The sequence below is a fragment of the Marmota flaviventris genome, chromosome 4 (assembly GCF_047511675.1).
Source record: "Marmota flaviventris isolate mMarFla1 chromosome 4, mMarFla1.hap1, whole genome shotgun sequence".
Lineage (NCBI taxonomy): Eukaryota > Metazoa > Chordata > Mammalia > Rodentia > Sciuridae > Marmota > Marmota flaviventris.
In genome coordinates this window covers 26,146,224-26,161,614 of record NC_092501.1, presented here as the reverse complement: position 1 = coordinate 26,161,614, position 15,391 = coordinate 26,146,224, and the positions used below count along the sequence as shown (strand labels likewise).

At 36.8% G+C, this 15,391-nt stretch overlaps 1 protein-coding gene across 2 annotated transcripts in view; it reads right to left on the bottom strand.

The window, feature by feature from the left end:
* The window catches only part of Oga (O-GlcNAcase), a 33,267-nt gene that overhangs the window by 5,539 nt on the left and 12,337 nt on the right, over window positions 1–15,391 (bottom strand). For both annotated transcript variants that reach the window (XM_027930170.3, XM_071610968.1), the window contains exons 5-14: window positions 13,972–14,143; window positions 12,636–12,734; window positions 11,441–11,725; window positions 8,669–8,827; window positions 7,674–8,287; window positions 6,852–7,026; window positions 3,441–3,526; window positions 2,374–2,478; window positions 1,049–1,134; window positions 603–795 (exon numbers count right to left, since the gene is read on the bottom strand). In XM_027930170.3, coding sequence (XP_027785971.2) covers window positions 603–795; window positions 1,049–1,134; window positions 2,374–2,478; window positions 3,441–3,526; window positions 6,852–7,026; window positions 7,674–8,287; window positions 8,669–8,827; window positions 11,441–11,725; window positions 12,636–12,734; window positions 13,972–14,143 — 1,974 coding nt within the window. The remainder of the gene's footprint in view (window positions 1–602; window positions 796–1,048; window positions 1,135–2,373; window positions 2,479–3,440; window positions 3,527–6,851; window positions 7,027–7,673; window positions 8,288–8,668; window positions 8,828–11,440; window positions 11,726–12,635; window positions 12,735–13,971; window positions 14,144–15,391) is intronic.

Here is a 15,391-nt window from a genome sequence, read left to right as displayed (position 1 = left end):
AAAAAAAAAAATCTTATTAGTTTTCCCAAAGCTAGCATCTCATTTAAACTTCTTGTTTAAATTTTTAAAAAAGTACTAATACTTCTCTTCTGTAAGAAATTAACTTGAAGAGTACTGAGATTTTATAACTCATTCCTTCATTCACTCAGGCACAGTTCTGGAGATTGAACCCCCAGGAGTACTGTACCACTGAGCTTTAGGAGCCACCATACCAGGCTTACTTTTATATTTTATGGAAAAAATAAAACAAGCCAGGCACAATGGTGCATACCCATAATCCCAGTGACTCAGGAGGCTAGGCAGGAGGATCCCAAGTTCAAGATCAGCCTAGGAATCTTAGCAAGATCTTGTTGCAAAAAAAAAAAAAAAAAAAAAGGGGGGGGGGGGATGTGGGGCTGGGAATGTGGCTCAGTAGTAGAGTGCTTGTCTAGCATGCATGAGGCCCCGAGTTCAATTCCCAGGAAACATACACAAACACAAGGGGTGTGGAATAGGGAAAGAATGCTCAGTAGCACACGCATGACACACTGGGTACAATCCCTAGTATTGCGAAGTAAACAAAACAACTATCACCATAGTATAATTCTAAACCAATACATTACCTCAGCCTCTGAGAGTTCTTTGTCACCATTTGGCTTTGTGTACTTCTCCTGCATGAATGGAATCCAGGAAATTTTACATTTTTTAATGAAGGGGGTCACATCTACAGTGCCCAAGGCATAACCACATATACCATCTTCATCTTCTAGGACAAAACAGTAATCCAGGCTGAGGGAAAGCAGTCCTCCTACTAATCTGCTCAGAAGGAAAGAGGACAGAGTGAGCTTGTTACGTGACTAATACAAAATTCAGAATGTACTCGAATGATCTTATTTCCAGAAACTACATTTGGTATAAAAGCAAATAGAAACTCACACATACTGATTTTCAGATTTCACTAAAACTAAATTAAAAAAAAAAAAAATTTTTTTCCAGTCATTACCTCCCCTCAACCAGATAAACCTGATCATAAAATGTCTACTCCCAAATCCAAATAGTCACCACATACTTGTCTCCAATAAGGTCAGGTTGACTTTGAAAAGGCAAACCCACTCCATCATCATACATTTCTCTGCAAATCTTGTACACGGAAGCCTGAAAATATAATCTAGTTAAGCAACACATCAAGAAAAATGGCAACAGAATCTATCAACAGTATGATTTATATGTTAGTCTGGGGAGGGAGTGACAAAATGTCTGTCCTGTCAGAAATATCACCTGTGCTTCATTAAATAAAGATTTATTCTTTGGTTCAAACCTGTAAGACCAGTAAAAAACAGCATGGTTTTAGTAAACTATGAAAACTGTTTTGCAGGAGATGCTTTTGGGTAGTAAACTGTAGATTTAAAAGCCAGCAAAATCCAAGCAACTTGGAGGAATGAGGCAGGAGGACCCCAAGTTCCAGGCCAGTCTTAGCAACTGAACAAGACTCTGTCTCAAAAGAAAAAATAAAAAAATAACTAGGGATGTAGCTCGGGGGGTTAAGTAAAGTACCTCTGGATGTAATCCCCAATATTAAAACAAAACCCACAAAAAAACAGCATATTGAGTTTGTGTCTCTCAACTTTCTAAAACATAAGAACAGTTCTTATTTTTAATCAATGAAATGTTACTGTTTTAATATTGTTATCTTTAAGCAGGCTTGCTTTTTCCCATAGATGGTTGTCAACCACCTACAGGTACAATAGAAAATTACTTAACTACTTAATATTCAGTCAAGGATTAATAGTCATTTAGACACAGTTGCGGTGCTGGCACATGCCTACAGTACCAGCAACTCAGGAGACTGAGGCAAGAGGATCACAAGTTTGAGGCCAATTTCAGCTTGGTGAGACCCTGACCAACTTAGCAAGCTCTTGTCTCAAAAAAAGAAAAAAGGGGTGGGGACATAGCTAAGTGGCCTCTGGGTTCAATCCCCACTACCTACCCCCCTAAAAAAAACCAGATATTAACTGTTTAGTAATTCTGACGTTACCTGTTTTGTCATTCCAACTTTTAATACATTTCATTTGACTTTTTTACAAGAGGAATTAAAGGACTGAGCACAAGATGACAGGAGTCCTTAACTTCACTCCTTAGGTTTTCCCTCAAATTTCTCTTAGCTTTCCTCCTCAGGTGTTCATTATTTTATTTAACTTCCCCATGTAAAGTTCGTACTTTAAGGGTTAGGGGTATGGCTCAGTGGTATAGTGCCTGAACAAAGCTCTGGGTTTGATCCCTAGCACCACAAAATACAAAGTACTTATTTTAAGACAGAAGAGATTTTTTTTTTCTTAACTAGGAAAGTTGTGAGCATATAACCACCATTCACCAAGTTGATAGGCAGACAATTACCTCATCTTTAGGAAAATATGGTCTGATAGTATAAACTTTGGAGGTAGGAGTCAGTGGGGGTGGTTGGAAAAATAGATCATTTGCCCCATCAATTGGCAGCAAACGCTGTGGAAGGAAAAAAAAGGAGATGGATTAGCGTTGGGAAGATATCCATTTCTTTAAATGAGTGTGCACTGCAGATTACCAAATTAACATTAACTGGCTACTGCAGGCAGACCTAAAGAAGAGGGGTGTACTATGCTTTACTAATATAAACACCTCTTTGCTGGGGTAGGGGAGTGCTTCTGCACAGAAATTACCCAAACTGAGTTATACAGCTTTTAGTGGCATAGTAATGGGAATTTAAATTTACAATAAAAAACAACAACAAAAAAACTATTCTAATTACGACAACTATTTTTTTTTTTTTTAAACCAATCTTAAATAGACCATCTTCCTATTAAAAGATGGCAGAACAGAATGTCAGGAGGAGAGGTTTGGTCTGAAGAGGGTTATCTGTCCAGGAGACGCTTTATCCCCAAAGCAATGCGCTTCAGTTTGCTGTGCGCAGCAGAGCACCTGTTGGGGGGAGAAAAGTAGAGCACCTGAAAAAATCCATGAACAAATTCCAACAGCAAAAAAATGTTCCTATTTTGTTCAAATTTTCACTATTCTTTCAAACACATTACATTTATAAACTAACTGGAAAATTATCCAAAAGCCCTTTCACCTTTCACACATGCATAATTATCTTTTTTTGCTCATGGAGTTTTCACTGGCAGACAAGCATGCGCGCATTGTGCATTGCGGGCGCAGATTAAAATGCTGTGCGACCTGCAAAGAAACAATGTGAAGTGTATACCTAGAGCCGCTGCGCTTCGCAGGCGCGGGGGGGATTGGCAGCATCTCCTTCAGAAATTACTGTGAAAGAGGAGGAAAATTTGATTTAAAATCCAGCTATGTAACTAAATTGAATTTGGGACTAGAAAGCCTTCGGCAGACCAATCCTTCCAGCCATCTGATGCGCAACATAAGGTTTCTCATAAAACAAAGAAAATGTCAATTCAGTTGTGAATTCATATTGATACCTGGAACTCTCCTGCTAGACCACCTCTAAAGGCCCAGGGTTCTTGGTCTCCAATTAAGAACTGTGCTGAAGAATGACTACGACACCCTGTTGAGATCAGATCCAAGCGGAGAACGTTACGAGAAAGGGGATTTCCTGGGGTCTCAAATGTCCAACAAACTAACAAACACTATGGAAATAGCTCTCTAACAATAATATTCCAGGGTTTCAGGGCAATGCTGTGATAATAATTATTTTTAACAATTTTTAATGGAATTTCAATACCTTTATTGATGTTCCTTCCTTGGTTAATAAAAAAGTGTTGCCAGTTCTATTTGATGCTTAATTACTAGAAGGAAAATTAAGTCCCAAGTTTGTCTGGGTCAAGTTTGTAACTATTTCAATAGTTATATAAATCAAGCCATCTGACATTAAAGTAACCGTAAACTGAAATGAATGATAGATTATTTTATTATCACAGCCCATGAAGGAATTAAACCTGTCTGAAGTCACATTTTACATTTTGAGGAAGGGTACAGGAAAGGGAAGGGGGGGGGAGGGTAATCTTGTCAGAAAACTAAGGTTAGCAGAATAAATAAAAGAAATTGTTATTAAGTTGACAAAATAAAACATAATGAAAAAAAACTTTTTGGACAAGGATCATCTAAATTTAGACATGGCTAGTTATAATACTAGTCAGGCAGGTATTGAAAAATGAGAGCCAATTAAAGCTCCTAATTTGTCCAGTGTTAAAAACATTCTTTTCTTAAAAATATGGCACTTTCTGGTTCCTCTGGTCAGCCATTATCATCTTTATAATGCACTGAACACATGAATGAAATGGCAGGCTTTGAGGTCCAGAAATCAGTTGTTTAAGGCCACCACTTAATCAACTTCATTTAAAAGATAATAAAGGCAAATGTTTGGAAGCCAAATCAAAATCATCTGCCTAGTCTTCTGACAAAATAAGCAGCGCAATAGTTCTTTTCCATTGGAAGACAGCATTCTACCTCCTGTTCAAGTTAACAGTCTCATCAGTACAAGATACAGTGTGCTAGTCAGACAGTCCCAAAGCAAACCAAATTTTTAGTTGACAATTCAGCCCATTAAGAGATTATATCTGAGTTTGTCATGTTTTAAGGGTAGGGGTATTTAAAAAAAAAAAACACAGAATATAATATTTGTAAAATAAATATGAAATAGGGCCAAAATTTAGACTATAGAGAACTTGCCCTATTCAGTAACTCAGTGTGATTTACACTGCAGGGAAAAAACTATACTTCTCAAACTTTAAATTCAGCCAATTTCCCCTACCCCCAACTTTGAGACTACAACATAACTAGCACTTCCAACTATTATAATAAAAAAGCTGCATGTACGAAGAGCTGTGTAAATGAAAACATGGTTAATGCCTCAGTCGCTGCGCAAACGTGACTTCAGTTCATGCCTAATGCCCTTAAATCTACCTGAACTACCTCACAGATAGAACCTTTCAATTTAAACTAATTAATCATGACGCGCTGTGAACATCTGCCGCTGTCCATCCAATAGTAGTAGACACTTGTGCTGAGGATTCTCCCATCTGTACACAATGGGGAAGAAGATAATAGAAGTCGTTAGTAATCAAAAGTACTGCATAGCCACATTCTTTAAAGGACTGAATGCCAGCTGGACTGGAGAGCAAAAAAACAAAGGGTTCTAATCATTAATCCCCCGAAGTTACTATAGAACCATAAAGATACTCTCCCTGTTGTGAGCTTTTTTAGAGCTATGTTAATACTAAGATGGTTACTGAAAACTTTAAGAGGCTCTGACCTTGAGACTGTACACCACTCTCTATAAACTGGGAAAGTTATCCTAATAATTGCATAACACAGAGATAAAGCCTGAGAAGAAAAATAAATGGTACTGTACATACTCAAGAATTAAATTTTTAATAATTCTTGAATTAAATGAAAACATTTAAAATCATATATTCTTTAAGCTCAATAGTCTATACTTAAGGTTCAAAATTTGTAAGTGCCTTGGAAATTTTTAGATTTAAATTCCTATAAGGATTAATTGTAACTCCCTGGCTAGAAGCCTAGAAGGCAAATGCTGTCATTCAACAACTAATACAGAGGATTTTCCTGAGCCTAAGAGTATACATCTCCTACCTACAATAGGTATCCTAGAGTCTTATAACAAGAGATTTAAAAAATGTTTTCCTACTTATTGTACTAATTTATATTCAACAACCCAAAGGAAGTTCTATATTGTCAAATAAACTTTTAGAAACTCAATTTTTTAAAAGTATTTTTTTAGTTGTAGATGGACACAATACTTTTATTTATTTATCTATCTATCTTATGTGGGGTTGAGGATTGAACCCAGTGCCTCACATGTGTTAGGCAAGCACTCCACCACTAAGCCATAATCCCAGCCCCAAGAGAAAGACTTAATTTTTAACAGTCCATTATATAACAGGAAAACTGTTTTACTTTTTAATATTTAACAGCCCCAAAGGTTTATGGGCAGAAAATGAGACATCTCACACTACTACCTGTTAATCTAAGCTCACAGTGTTTCAGACCATCTATTTCATAACTAAGACCATGATACCCATCATAGTATTTGTGACTACTATGAAAACTATGACTTGTCAGTCAGCTTTGCTGCCTGCTGTGTGCCATATGTAAGTTCATTACATATTCCTTATAGCTGGCTGAAACCTGGAAATGAAATGTGGTCCCTGGAGAAACTTGGCCATGCTGGTGCTTTTTACCAAGTTTTGAGAATTTCCAGAACAAACATCACTGTTTTCAATGGAGACATATGAAAGTCCAGTGAATGACATAGAGTTTTTAAGGGGACTATAATTTCTATCCCCTGCTAAAACCAATTACTTGGTAGAAGGATAAAGAAAACGTCATGTGAAATAATACTGAGCAGCACCAGAATAGCCTTCCACTAAAGCTCGCATGCGCACAGGGCTGGGAGGATGGCTTCCTCTTGCCAAGCCCCTCGGGTCATTTCAGCAATTGTTCTATTAGACAGAGCATTAATGTTACAGAAGACACAGCAAGCAGCAGAAAGCTTATAGAGTCACATTTCATAGTGTCTCATCTCCAAATCAGACAGTAGTGGTATATGGGGTCCCATCCAGGAAGCATTCAGTCAGAGCAAGTTAAAGTCAGTACTTTCTAACATATTTTCAATATATTTATGTTGAATTAGCCCAAGGGAGAAAAATTAGTGTGCTCAATATATAACGAGACATTTCTTCAACAAATGCCTAACTTTGAAAGAAACCTAGATAAAGAATTAAATAAGATTTGGAAATTCACCAATTCCCTAAAATGTTTTTCTCCCTGTGGGATAATTTTTTATATATATGTATATATTTTAAGGGACAATATATTTTAGGAGAAGATATTATTCCTGGTGCACCTACCTAACCACTGTACAAAAGACTTCACCATAGACATTATACTCTTGATATCCCAAACATAGGAGTACATGTCATAAAGGATTGTCCTGTTGGCACAATTGGAAAGCCGAGTGAACATTCCCATCACTAGTCCACACATCTCTTCAAACTTGGCCGCTCGAGATCTCCATTCTTCAATCTATAGAAGATGAACAAAAATACTCAAAAAATTGTAAGCTTAACAAAATAATCTAAGACTGATACAAACTAAATTATTTATGTTGTCAGGTACCTGGAGTTTATTCTAAACATTAAAGAATCCCTGGCTTAAACTCTAGATAAACAATTAAATAGTCAGTCTCTCCAAACTGACAAATATGCCTAAAAAAATCATCACTGACATTCTTTCATTCCTAACTAAAACATCAAACTATGAAACAACATTTCAGATTCAGCAGAGTCCCTGTCAAAAACTTTTTTTTCTTTTCTTTTTTTGGTACCAGGGATTTAACAAAGGGGTGTTTAAACCACTAAGTCACATACCCAGTCCTTTTTATTTTTTATTTTAGAGACAGGGTTTCACTAAGTTGCTTAGGGCCTCACTAAGTTGCTGAGGCTGGCTTTGAACTTTCGATCCTCCTTCCTCAGCCCCCCGAGCTGCTGGGACTACAGGCATGTACCATAGCGTCCAGCTCAAAAACAGATGCTTAAAAACAACAACAAACCTCCCCATATATTTATTTTTTGAAAGTTACCAATATACTCATTTAAGAAACCGAACCTCCCCCATGTTACCAGCATAGGAACCAGATTGGCTAGAAAAGCAGCTAAATTATGTATGCTTACCTTTTCAGAGTCTTTGCCTTTGCAATTGACACTAACTACACTGCTATTTGCTCGAAGCCACTGGAATTCCCGTAACATTTGTGCTCCTTTGGGTCCATGCTCATAAGGTAGGTAGAACAGATCAGCAAGTAACTGCAAATCTTCTAGAGTCACTGGTTCTGCAGTGTACAAAGGCTTTTCATTTGGACCTGGCACAAACTGCTCCTTGTTTGTCTGTTCATCAGTCTGCATAGGAGCAATATCACTAATACAGTCTTCTTGCATAGACATCTCTGGGGATTTTGATTCAGCTATGCTTTCTTTATCAGTGTCCATCGGTTTCAATTCCTCTGCCATTTTAGCTTCAACAATTTCAGTTAGTATTTGATTGTCATTCTTGTGATCTGTTTCTTCTTGTTTCTCTACTACCATGTCCATGGGTTCCTCATCTAGCTGTTTCTTTTCTTCTTCCTTGGTCAGAGGTGTAGGTTCACCACCCAGAGCTGCTCCCTGACTCATAATGGGCTCCTGATAAACTGTTGTAACTACTGTTGTGGCATTTAAAGAGGGAGCTGCGACTAAGGGAGCCCCATCAACTACACTTGCTTTAGCTCCACTGTGTGCAACTTGCCTACCTACAAAAAAAGAAAAAAGAGATTAACTGGAATCTCAATTTGAGTTCCAAACACTTTGAAAAACCCCAAGAAAAGTGAAATTTCTCTAAACTACCAGGGAGGCAGGGAAGAAAGGACAGTGGGGGAGAAACAGGTAATAAACACCCTTAAACATGTAACAACTATTATCTTCTCTTTTTAAGATCTATACTTAAAGGCAAACATTTCAAATTAGCATTTCATCAAGACTAAAAATAAGATTTTTAAAACACATATTCTCTAGATCCCTAAATTTCATTTAATTTTACTGTTACTGGTCCTAAGGTAAGGAAAAGAACAGTGTTTTTCACTCGTGATTCAACCCAGTGATCCAATCCCCTTACAAAGAATGACCAAACTCACTGCTATACTGATGAGGTACACCGAACTCTTGCAACCATTCTGTTAAAGCTAGCTTTAGAGCCATCTGAGGACTATAGAGTACATCAGTTTCAATATCTTCATCACTGCCTTCATTTTCTAACTTTATCTGGATTGATACAGTACTGTCTTCACTGTCAGCTGAAAAAAACAACAACACAAAGTAGTATTTATTACAAAAGCCTTTTGACAAGGGGGAGGCGAAAAAGCAACTACTAAGGGGAGAGGAGCAAAAGGGGAAGGGAAAAGGGAGAACTGTGAGCTGAAATCAAATTCCATGCATTTATAATTTTTGTCCATATGAAACCAACTACTATGTGCAACTATAAAGCTCTAATAAAAAATAAAATTGGAAAAAGCAACTAGCTGTTGTAGTACAACCACAGAAGCAAAGAACAACAAACCTTAAATGTAAAATGTAAAAATGCAAACACAAGTAAGACCATTTCACCTAAACAGTCATCTAAATGCACTGTTAAATGTAAAATCCCAATTGAAATAGTAGTTATTTTAGAATCATTAGAAAAACTTATCACAAATATCCATTAAGTATCAATTATTTGATATGCAAGGTTAAAGGCATCACGATTTCCATAAAAAAAAAAAAAAAAACTTTCCCTAGTCTTCAGGAACGTATAACTTCACTATTAATAAATACAAGGAGGAAGGAAGAATAGAAAAATCAACAAAGCCTTCACATAAACACAGATAAAGCAATGAGCTCAAAAAACAGTAGAACCAGGTAGAAAAAATGAACTCTTTGGGTTGGTATTCAAAAATCCCTTATTCTTAGTTTTCTGTATTTCCCTGCACATAGTCCAGTTCAGCTAGTGTCTACAGCTCCTTAGCATGCTCTATTCTTTTAGCTTCATCTCTTAAGGCAGAGAAATGTCCTACATACAGAAGGAATTGTGGTCTTATTCCTAATTTTATTTTTTATTGGGAAGAGGGGAACAACAATGACTGAACATAAATGGAAATACTGATTCAATAAACAACTGCAAATATGAGTACAGAATTGAGAGACCACAATAACACACAACCAAATATCATGATACTTCAATACCCCAAATGGGCCAAAATTCAGATAACTTCAAAATTTCAATGTCCAGCACTTTCCCCTCCAGCCCATGAGCCATTAATGCCCAACAAACTATGCTTGTACTTCAACCCAGCTTAAACATTCATGAAATTGTTTTCTGTGCTAAAGATCAAACCTAGGAACTTTAATATGCTAGGTAAGCACTCTACCACCAAGTTACAACTCCAGTCTTTGTTTATTTATTAATTTTTTTTTTATTACTACTACTACTACTACTACTACTTTGAGACAGGATCTTGCTAAACTGCCCAGCCTAGCTTTGAACTTGCAGATTCTCTTGCCTCAGCCTTCCAAATAGCTGTGATTACAGGTATGCACCACCCTGGTACTGTGAAATTACTTCTTAACACCATTCTTCATTTTTCTAGTGGTAGTAAGGACTGAACCCAAGGGCATCATCCTATCACTAAGCTACATCCCCAATTCTTTTTATTTTTAATTGTAGATGGACATAATTTTATTTACTTTTACATGATGCTGAGGACTGAAACCAGTGCCTCACACATGCCAGACAAGTGCTCTACCACTAAGCCACATTTTAAAAACAAAGAACCTCAGCTCCCCCTTTTTATTTTCTAAGACATGGTCTTACTAAATTGCCTAGGCTTATCCTTCTGCCTCAGCCCTCTGAAGAGCTGGGATTATAGGCATACAACTACCACATCCTCTTCTTTCTTACTGGACACTCTAGTTTAACAGAAGTGATCACTCCCTTCTCTGTGTTCTCTCAGCATTTATAGATAACTTACAATGCAACACACTACAGTACAACTGCCTATATGCCTTATACAACCCAGAGACTGATTTTTCAAAAGACCAAGACTTTACTCTTTGTCCTCAGTGCCCAAAAAGATGTACCTACCACATAACAGTCATTAAAATATAAATGAACAGTAAGCATTCTCTTAAGAATTTCATAAATAAAAAATTAGTAAGCCAATGTCATAAGTGTAAATGTGTTCCACAAATCTAAGCTGAATGTAAATGATATATGAAGTATCTCAGAATATTTAGTTATCCAGAATATCGCATTTTAAGAAAACTGCCTGAGCCAGGTGCAGTGGCAGGAGGCTGAGGCAGAAGGATCCTGAGTTCAAAGCCAGCCTCAGCAAAACAAGCCAGGCGCTAAGCAACTCAGTGAGACCCTGTCTCAAAATAGGGCTGGGGATGTGGTCCTGAGTTCGAGTGACCCTGAGTTCGATCTCTCGTACCACCCCCCAACAAAAAAAGGAAAAAAAACTGCTTGAAAATACAAATAAAATGAAAATTATTCTAGGAATAATAGGAATATAAATGACTCTCTTATCTGGTACTCAGACTTCAAAAGATTGAGTCACATTTTAAAAACAAAGAACTAAGGCCAATAGATTAAGTGAGTTAAGGTCACTCACCCTTTCTTTTTAATAGAAATGAGCATTTCTTAATAAAACCTTTCTTTTCCTTTTTTGAGATGGGGTCTTCCAATGTTGCCCAGTCCTAGAATTTGTGAAACTTCTGCCTCAGTTTCCCAAGTAGCAGGGATTACAGGTATACCCCACTGCCCACCTGCTTAATAAAACCTCTTAAAACTAATAACAAAGGAATAAATTATTTGCCAAAGGTTCTATTTAACCCCACCTTCCAAGGTCAAAGATCAAGTATAAGCTACTTACTCATCACTACATCTTTTCTCACTCCATTCATGTTTGATTTGTACCAAGTAGCAAGGGTGTGGATAGCAACATAGTTGGCTTCAAATTCACAATTTGGATTAGTCAGGACTCCTTTTAACCGTGGGATGAGTTCTGTAGATCTTCCTTTGTATGGGCCCAGAAATAACCTCTTTTGATCATAATCATTAGCATGAATGTTATCCCAGATTACTGGAGCTCTCTTAATAATCTTAGAAACCTCTTCAATAGACTCTACTGGAATTTCTTTAGAAACAACTTTGGGACCTACAAATAATGATAATCATTTGTTAAAAGAATTTTCTTTAAAAACTGCTATATATAAAACTCTTTATTGTACTTTCCTTTATATACACTTTATAACAATTTTTTTCTTTCTTTTTTTGCAGTGTTGAGGTTCAAATGCAGGGCCTCATGCTTATTAAGCAAGTGCTCTACCACTGAGCTAAACACTCCCAAGCCCCAATTTTTCTTTTTAAACTAACAATAGCAATATATATGTCTTTTTACTTATTTATTTCTTTCATTCACAAAACAGAAATTTTCTAGGGCTATGATCAATATCTCTAGCCCAGTTCCACAAACCAAATATTCACAGTAACAGATAATTAGTCATGACAAAAATCTTTCAAGATTTTTCCTTTTTTGAGGTACTGGGGATTGTACCCAGGGCCACACATATGGTAGGCAAGAGATGTACCACTGAGCTATATCCCTAGCCCTTTTTATTTTGAGACAGGGTCTTGCTAAATTGCCCAGGCTGACCTTGAACTTAGGATCTTCCTGACTCAGCCTACCAAATAGCTAACCAGGATTATAGGTATGAACCACCACACCTGGTTTTTAAGGTGTTTTTTACATGTCTGTAATCAGTCATTCAGGAGGCAGAAACAGGAGAAACATCCGAGTTCATAAATTTACCTTGGGCAACACAATGAGACCCTGTCTCAAAAAAAAAATCTTTTTGTGTATGGACAAAGATCAAAAGAAGAGTTGCCAGTTTGAAGAAAGTTCTTTTTCAACAGACTTTATATGAACTGTAAACCAGATTTAAAAAACAGAAACTTTGGGAAATTTGATGTGCATGGGGAGGTAGGTCATTTATTGAATAAAGAACACGGAATTGTGTGTGTATGTATATATTATATTTATACGTGTATATATGTAAAAGAATTACCTGTCCAAAGGACCTCAATTCCAGGTAGAAGCTTTTCACCCACAGTCCTTAAATAAGGAGACTGAGACACATTTGGATAACAGAAAGTGCCACAATATTCTGAATGTAAAGAGAAAAAATTAGGTACAACAGTCATGGACTTTACAATGGGAAAAAATGTCGACCAATTCTAAATTCTTTTCATCCTAGTGATAAAAGGCTTCAATATCATACCTAAAAGGGTGTAAACTCAAGTAGGTAATTCACTTAAGAACCAATCAATTCATAAAAGTTGATAATCTCCCTCCAACAGTAGTACTAATCAATCCTTACAATCTTATAGCCACTAGAAATATAGGATTACTAAAATAACAACTAGAATATTATCATTTTCTACATAATCCCCTACATTTTAAATTTACAATCAGAGGTCAAACAGAATAATTGATAATAAAATAAAACAAATATAGAATTATGACAATGGCTTAATATTCAACTATACTTTAAATTATGACTTAGTGAATTAACCACCCCCCCTTTTTTTAAACCAGGGATTGAACCAAGGGGCATTTAGCATTGAGCTACATCCCTAGCCCTTTTTATGTTTTACTTTGAGACAGTATCTTGCTACCTTGCTAAGGAAGGTCTTGAACTTGGGATCTTCTTGCCTCAGCTTCCCAAATTGCTGGGATTATAGGCCTGCACCAGTACACCTGGCTCCCAGTATCTTATTAAAAATAAAATCTGAATATTCATGTAGTATCAGACCATTACAATATAGTTCATGGCTCACAATAGATATACACAAAATTAAGTATTCTAAAAACTAATTTATCTGTTCCAGAACAAAAATAGTGTCTGGGAAAAACTTTAAGAAGCAACTAAAAGAGCCTAAAACATTTTCAATGGAAGAAAACTGGAGGAGGGGAATGAAGAAAAGGAGAAAATTAAGCTTTCTATGCTGACTACTGTAAATAAGAGCCCAGATGGGAGTGGGAGGAGTGAAAAAAGGAACAGATATACATGGGCAGAAAAAAGAGAACAAGTAGGAGGAAATGAAAAGTGACTAAGTTAAAAGCAATGTAAATTTGTTTTTTCCCCAGTTTTCATTTCAATAATACTATTTCTCCTTAAATCCCAACAATGTAATGTTTATATATTTTCATTACTAAATACATTTTTTGCCTGTCGGTTGTCATTTATAAGCTCCTAATGTTCTCTAAGATCTTGAGAAATATTTCCCAGAAAAAGGATTCCTACTTTTATACAATAAGGGTATAACAAGGCTTATACAAAGGGTCCTTTGGAAGTTACATATTTCAAAACTAGTTAAATATAAAGATATTATATACGATACCTGTAGGACAGAAGAGGAAAGTTTCTGGCTCTCCTAGGTACTGATAAATTTCATTTGTGATGGAGACTTGTGCATGAGCAAAAGAACTGAATACCTCTTTGTCTGCTGCACACATATTATGGTCAATATCATCAAAAAGCAAAGCAAATGACCTGCATCCAAACTGAGAAACCTGGGGTGAGGGAATCAAGATGCTTATCAGAGCTCATTTTAGAGTTAAAAAAAAACAAAGGATTTCAAATAAAGTATATTCTCAGTGATTATACTTTTCCCCTTGGTACTGGGGATTGAACCATGTGGCTATATCCCCCAGTCCTCCTTACTTTGAGACAGAATCCTGCCAAGTTGCTGAGGCTGGTCTTGAACTTGCAATTCTCCTGTGTCAAGCCTCCTTAGTTGCTGGGATTACAAGCCAGGTGTGCACCACTGCATTGAACTTAGTATACTTAAATATCTTCCTTATAACTGTTCAAAGCCTGACCTATTGTTGTTACATTTTTTTTTTGGGGGGGGGGTAACCAGGGATTGAGCTCAGGGGCACTCAACCACTGAGACACATCCCCAGCCCCTGACTTTTTTTTAAACTTTATTTATTTTTATGTGGTGCTGAGGATCAAACCTAGGGCCTTGCACATGCCAGGCGAGCGCTCTACTGTTGAGCCATAACCCCAGCGCTTCCGACATTTTTTAGATATATTTTTTAGTTGTCAATGGATCTTTGTTTATGTATATGTGGTGCTGAGAATCGAACCCACTGCTCACACAGGCTAGGCAAGCACTCTGCCACTGAGCCACAACTCCAGCCCCCGACCCTTTTTTTGTATTTTATTTAGAGACAGGGTCTCACTGAGTTGCTTAGTGCCTTGCCATTGCTGAGGCTGACTGTGAACTCATGATCCTCCTGTCTCAGCCTCCCAAGCTGCTAGGATTACAGTCATGTGCCATGGCGCCCAGCTTTTTTTTTTTTTTTTTTTTACATTTTCAATGGAAGACATTCTAAGTTAAATACTAGACAGTTTTGGAGCCTGTTTTTTCCTTTGGGTTTAAATACAATATAAAAATATGTTCCAACAAAGTTTCTATTTCCTTGGCTGCTGCTTATAAAAAATCCAAAAAAAAAAAAGGAAACTGGGCTGGGGTTGTGGCTCAGTGGTAGAATGCTCGCCTAGCATGTGTGGGGCGCTGGGTTCGATCCTCAGCACCACGAAAAAATTAAAAAATAAAATAAAGATATTGTATCCACCTAAAACTAAAAAATTCATATTAAAAAAATATAGAAACACCAATAAGTAAACTCAAGACATGAAAAATCCAGGATCTGTTCTAGTCCCAAAAGACACATTGATCCTAAGTATTACCTTTACAGATAGATTTAACTAGACATGAATCACAAAGCACATAACAGAATTTGATAAAATAG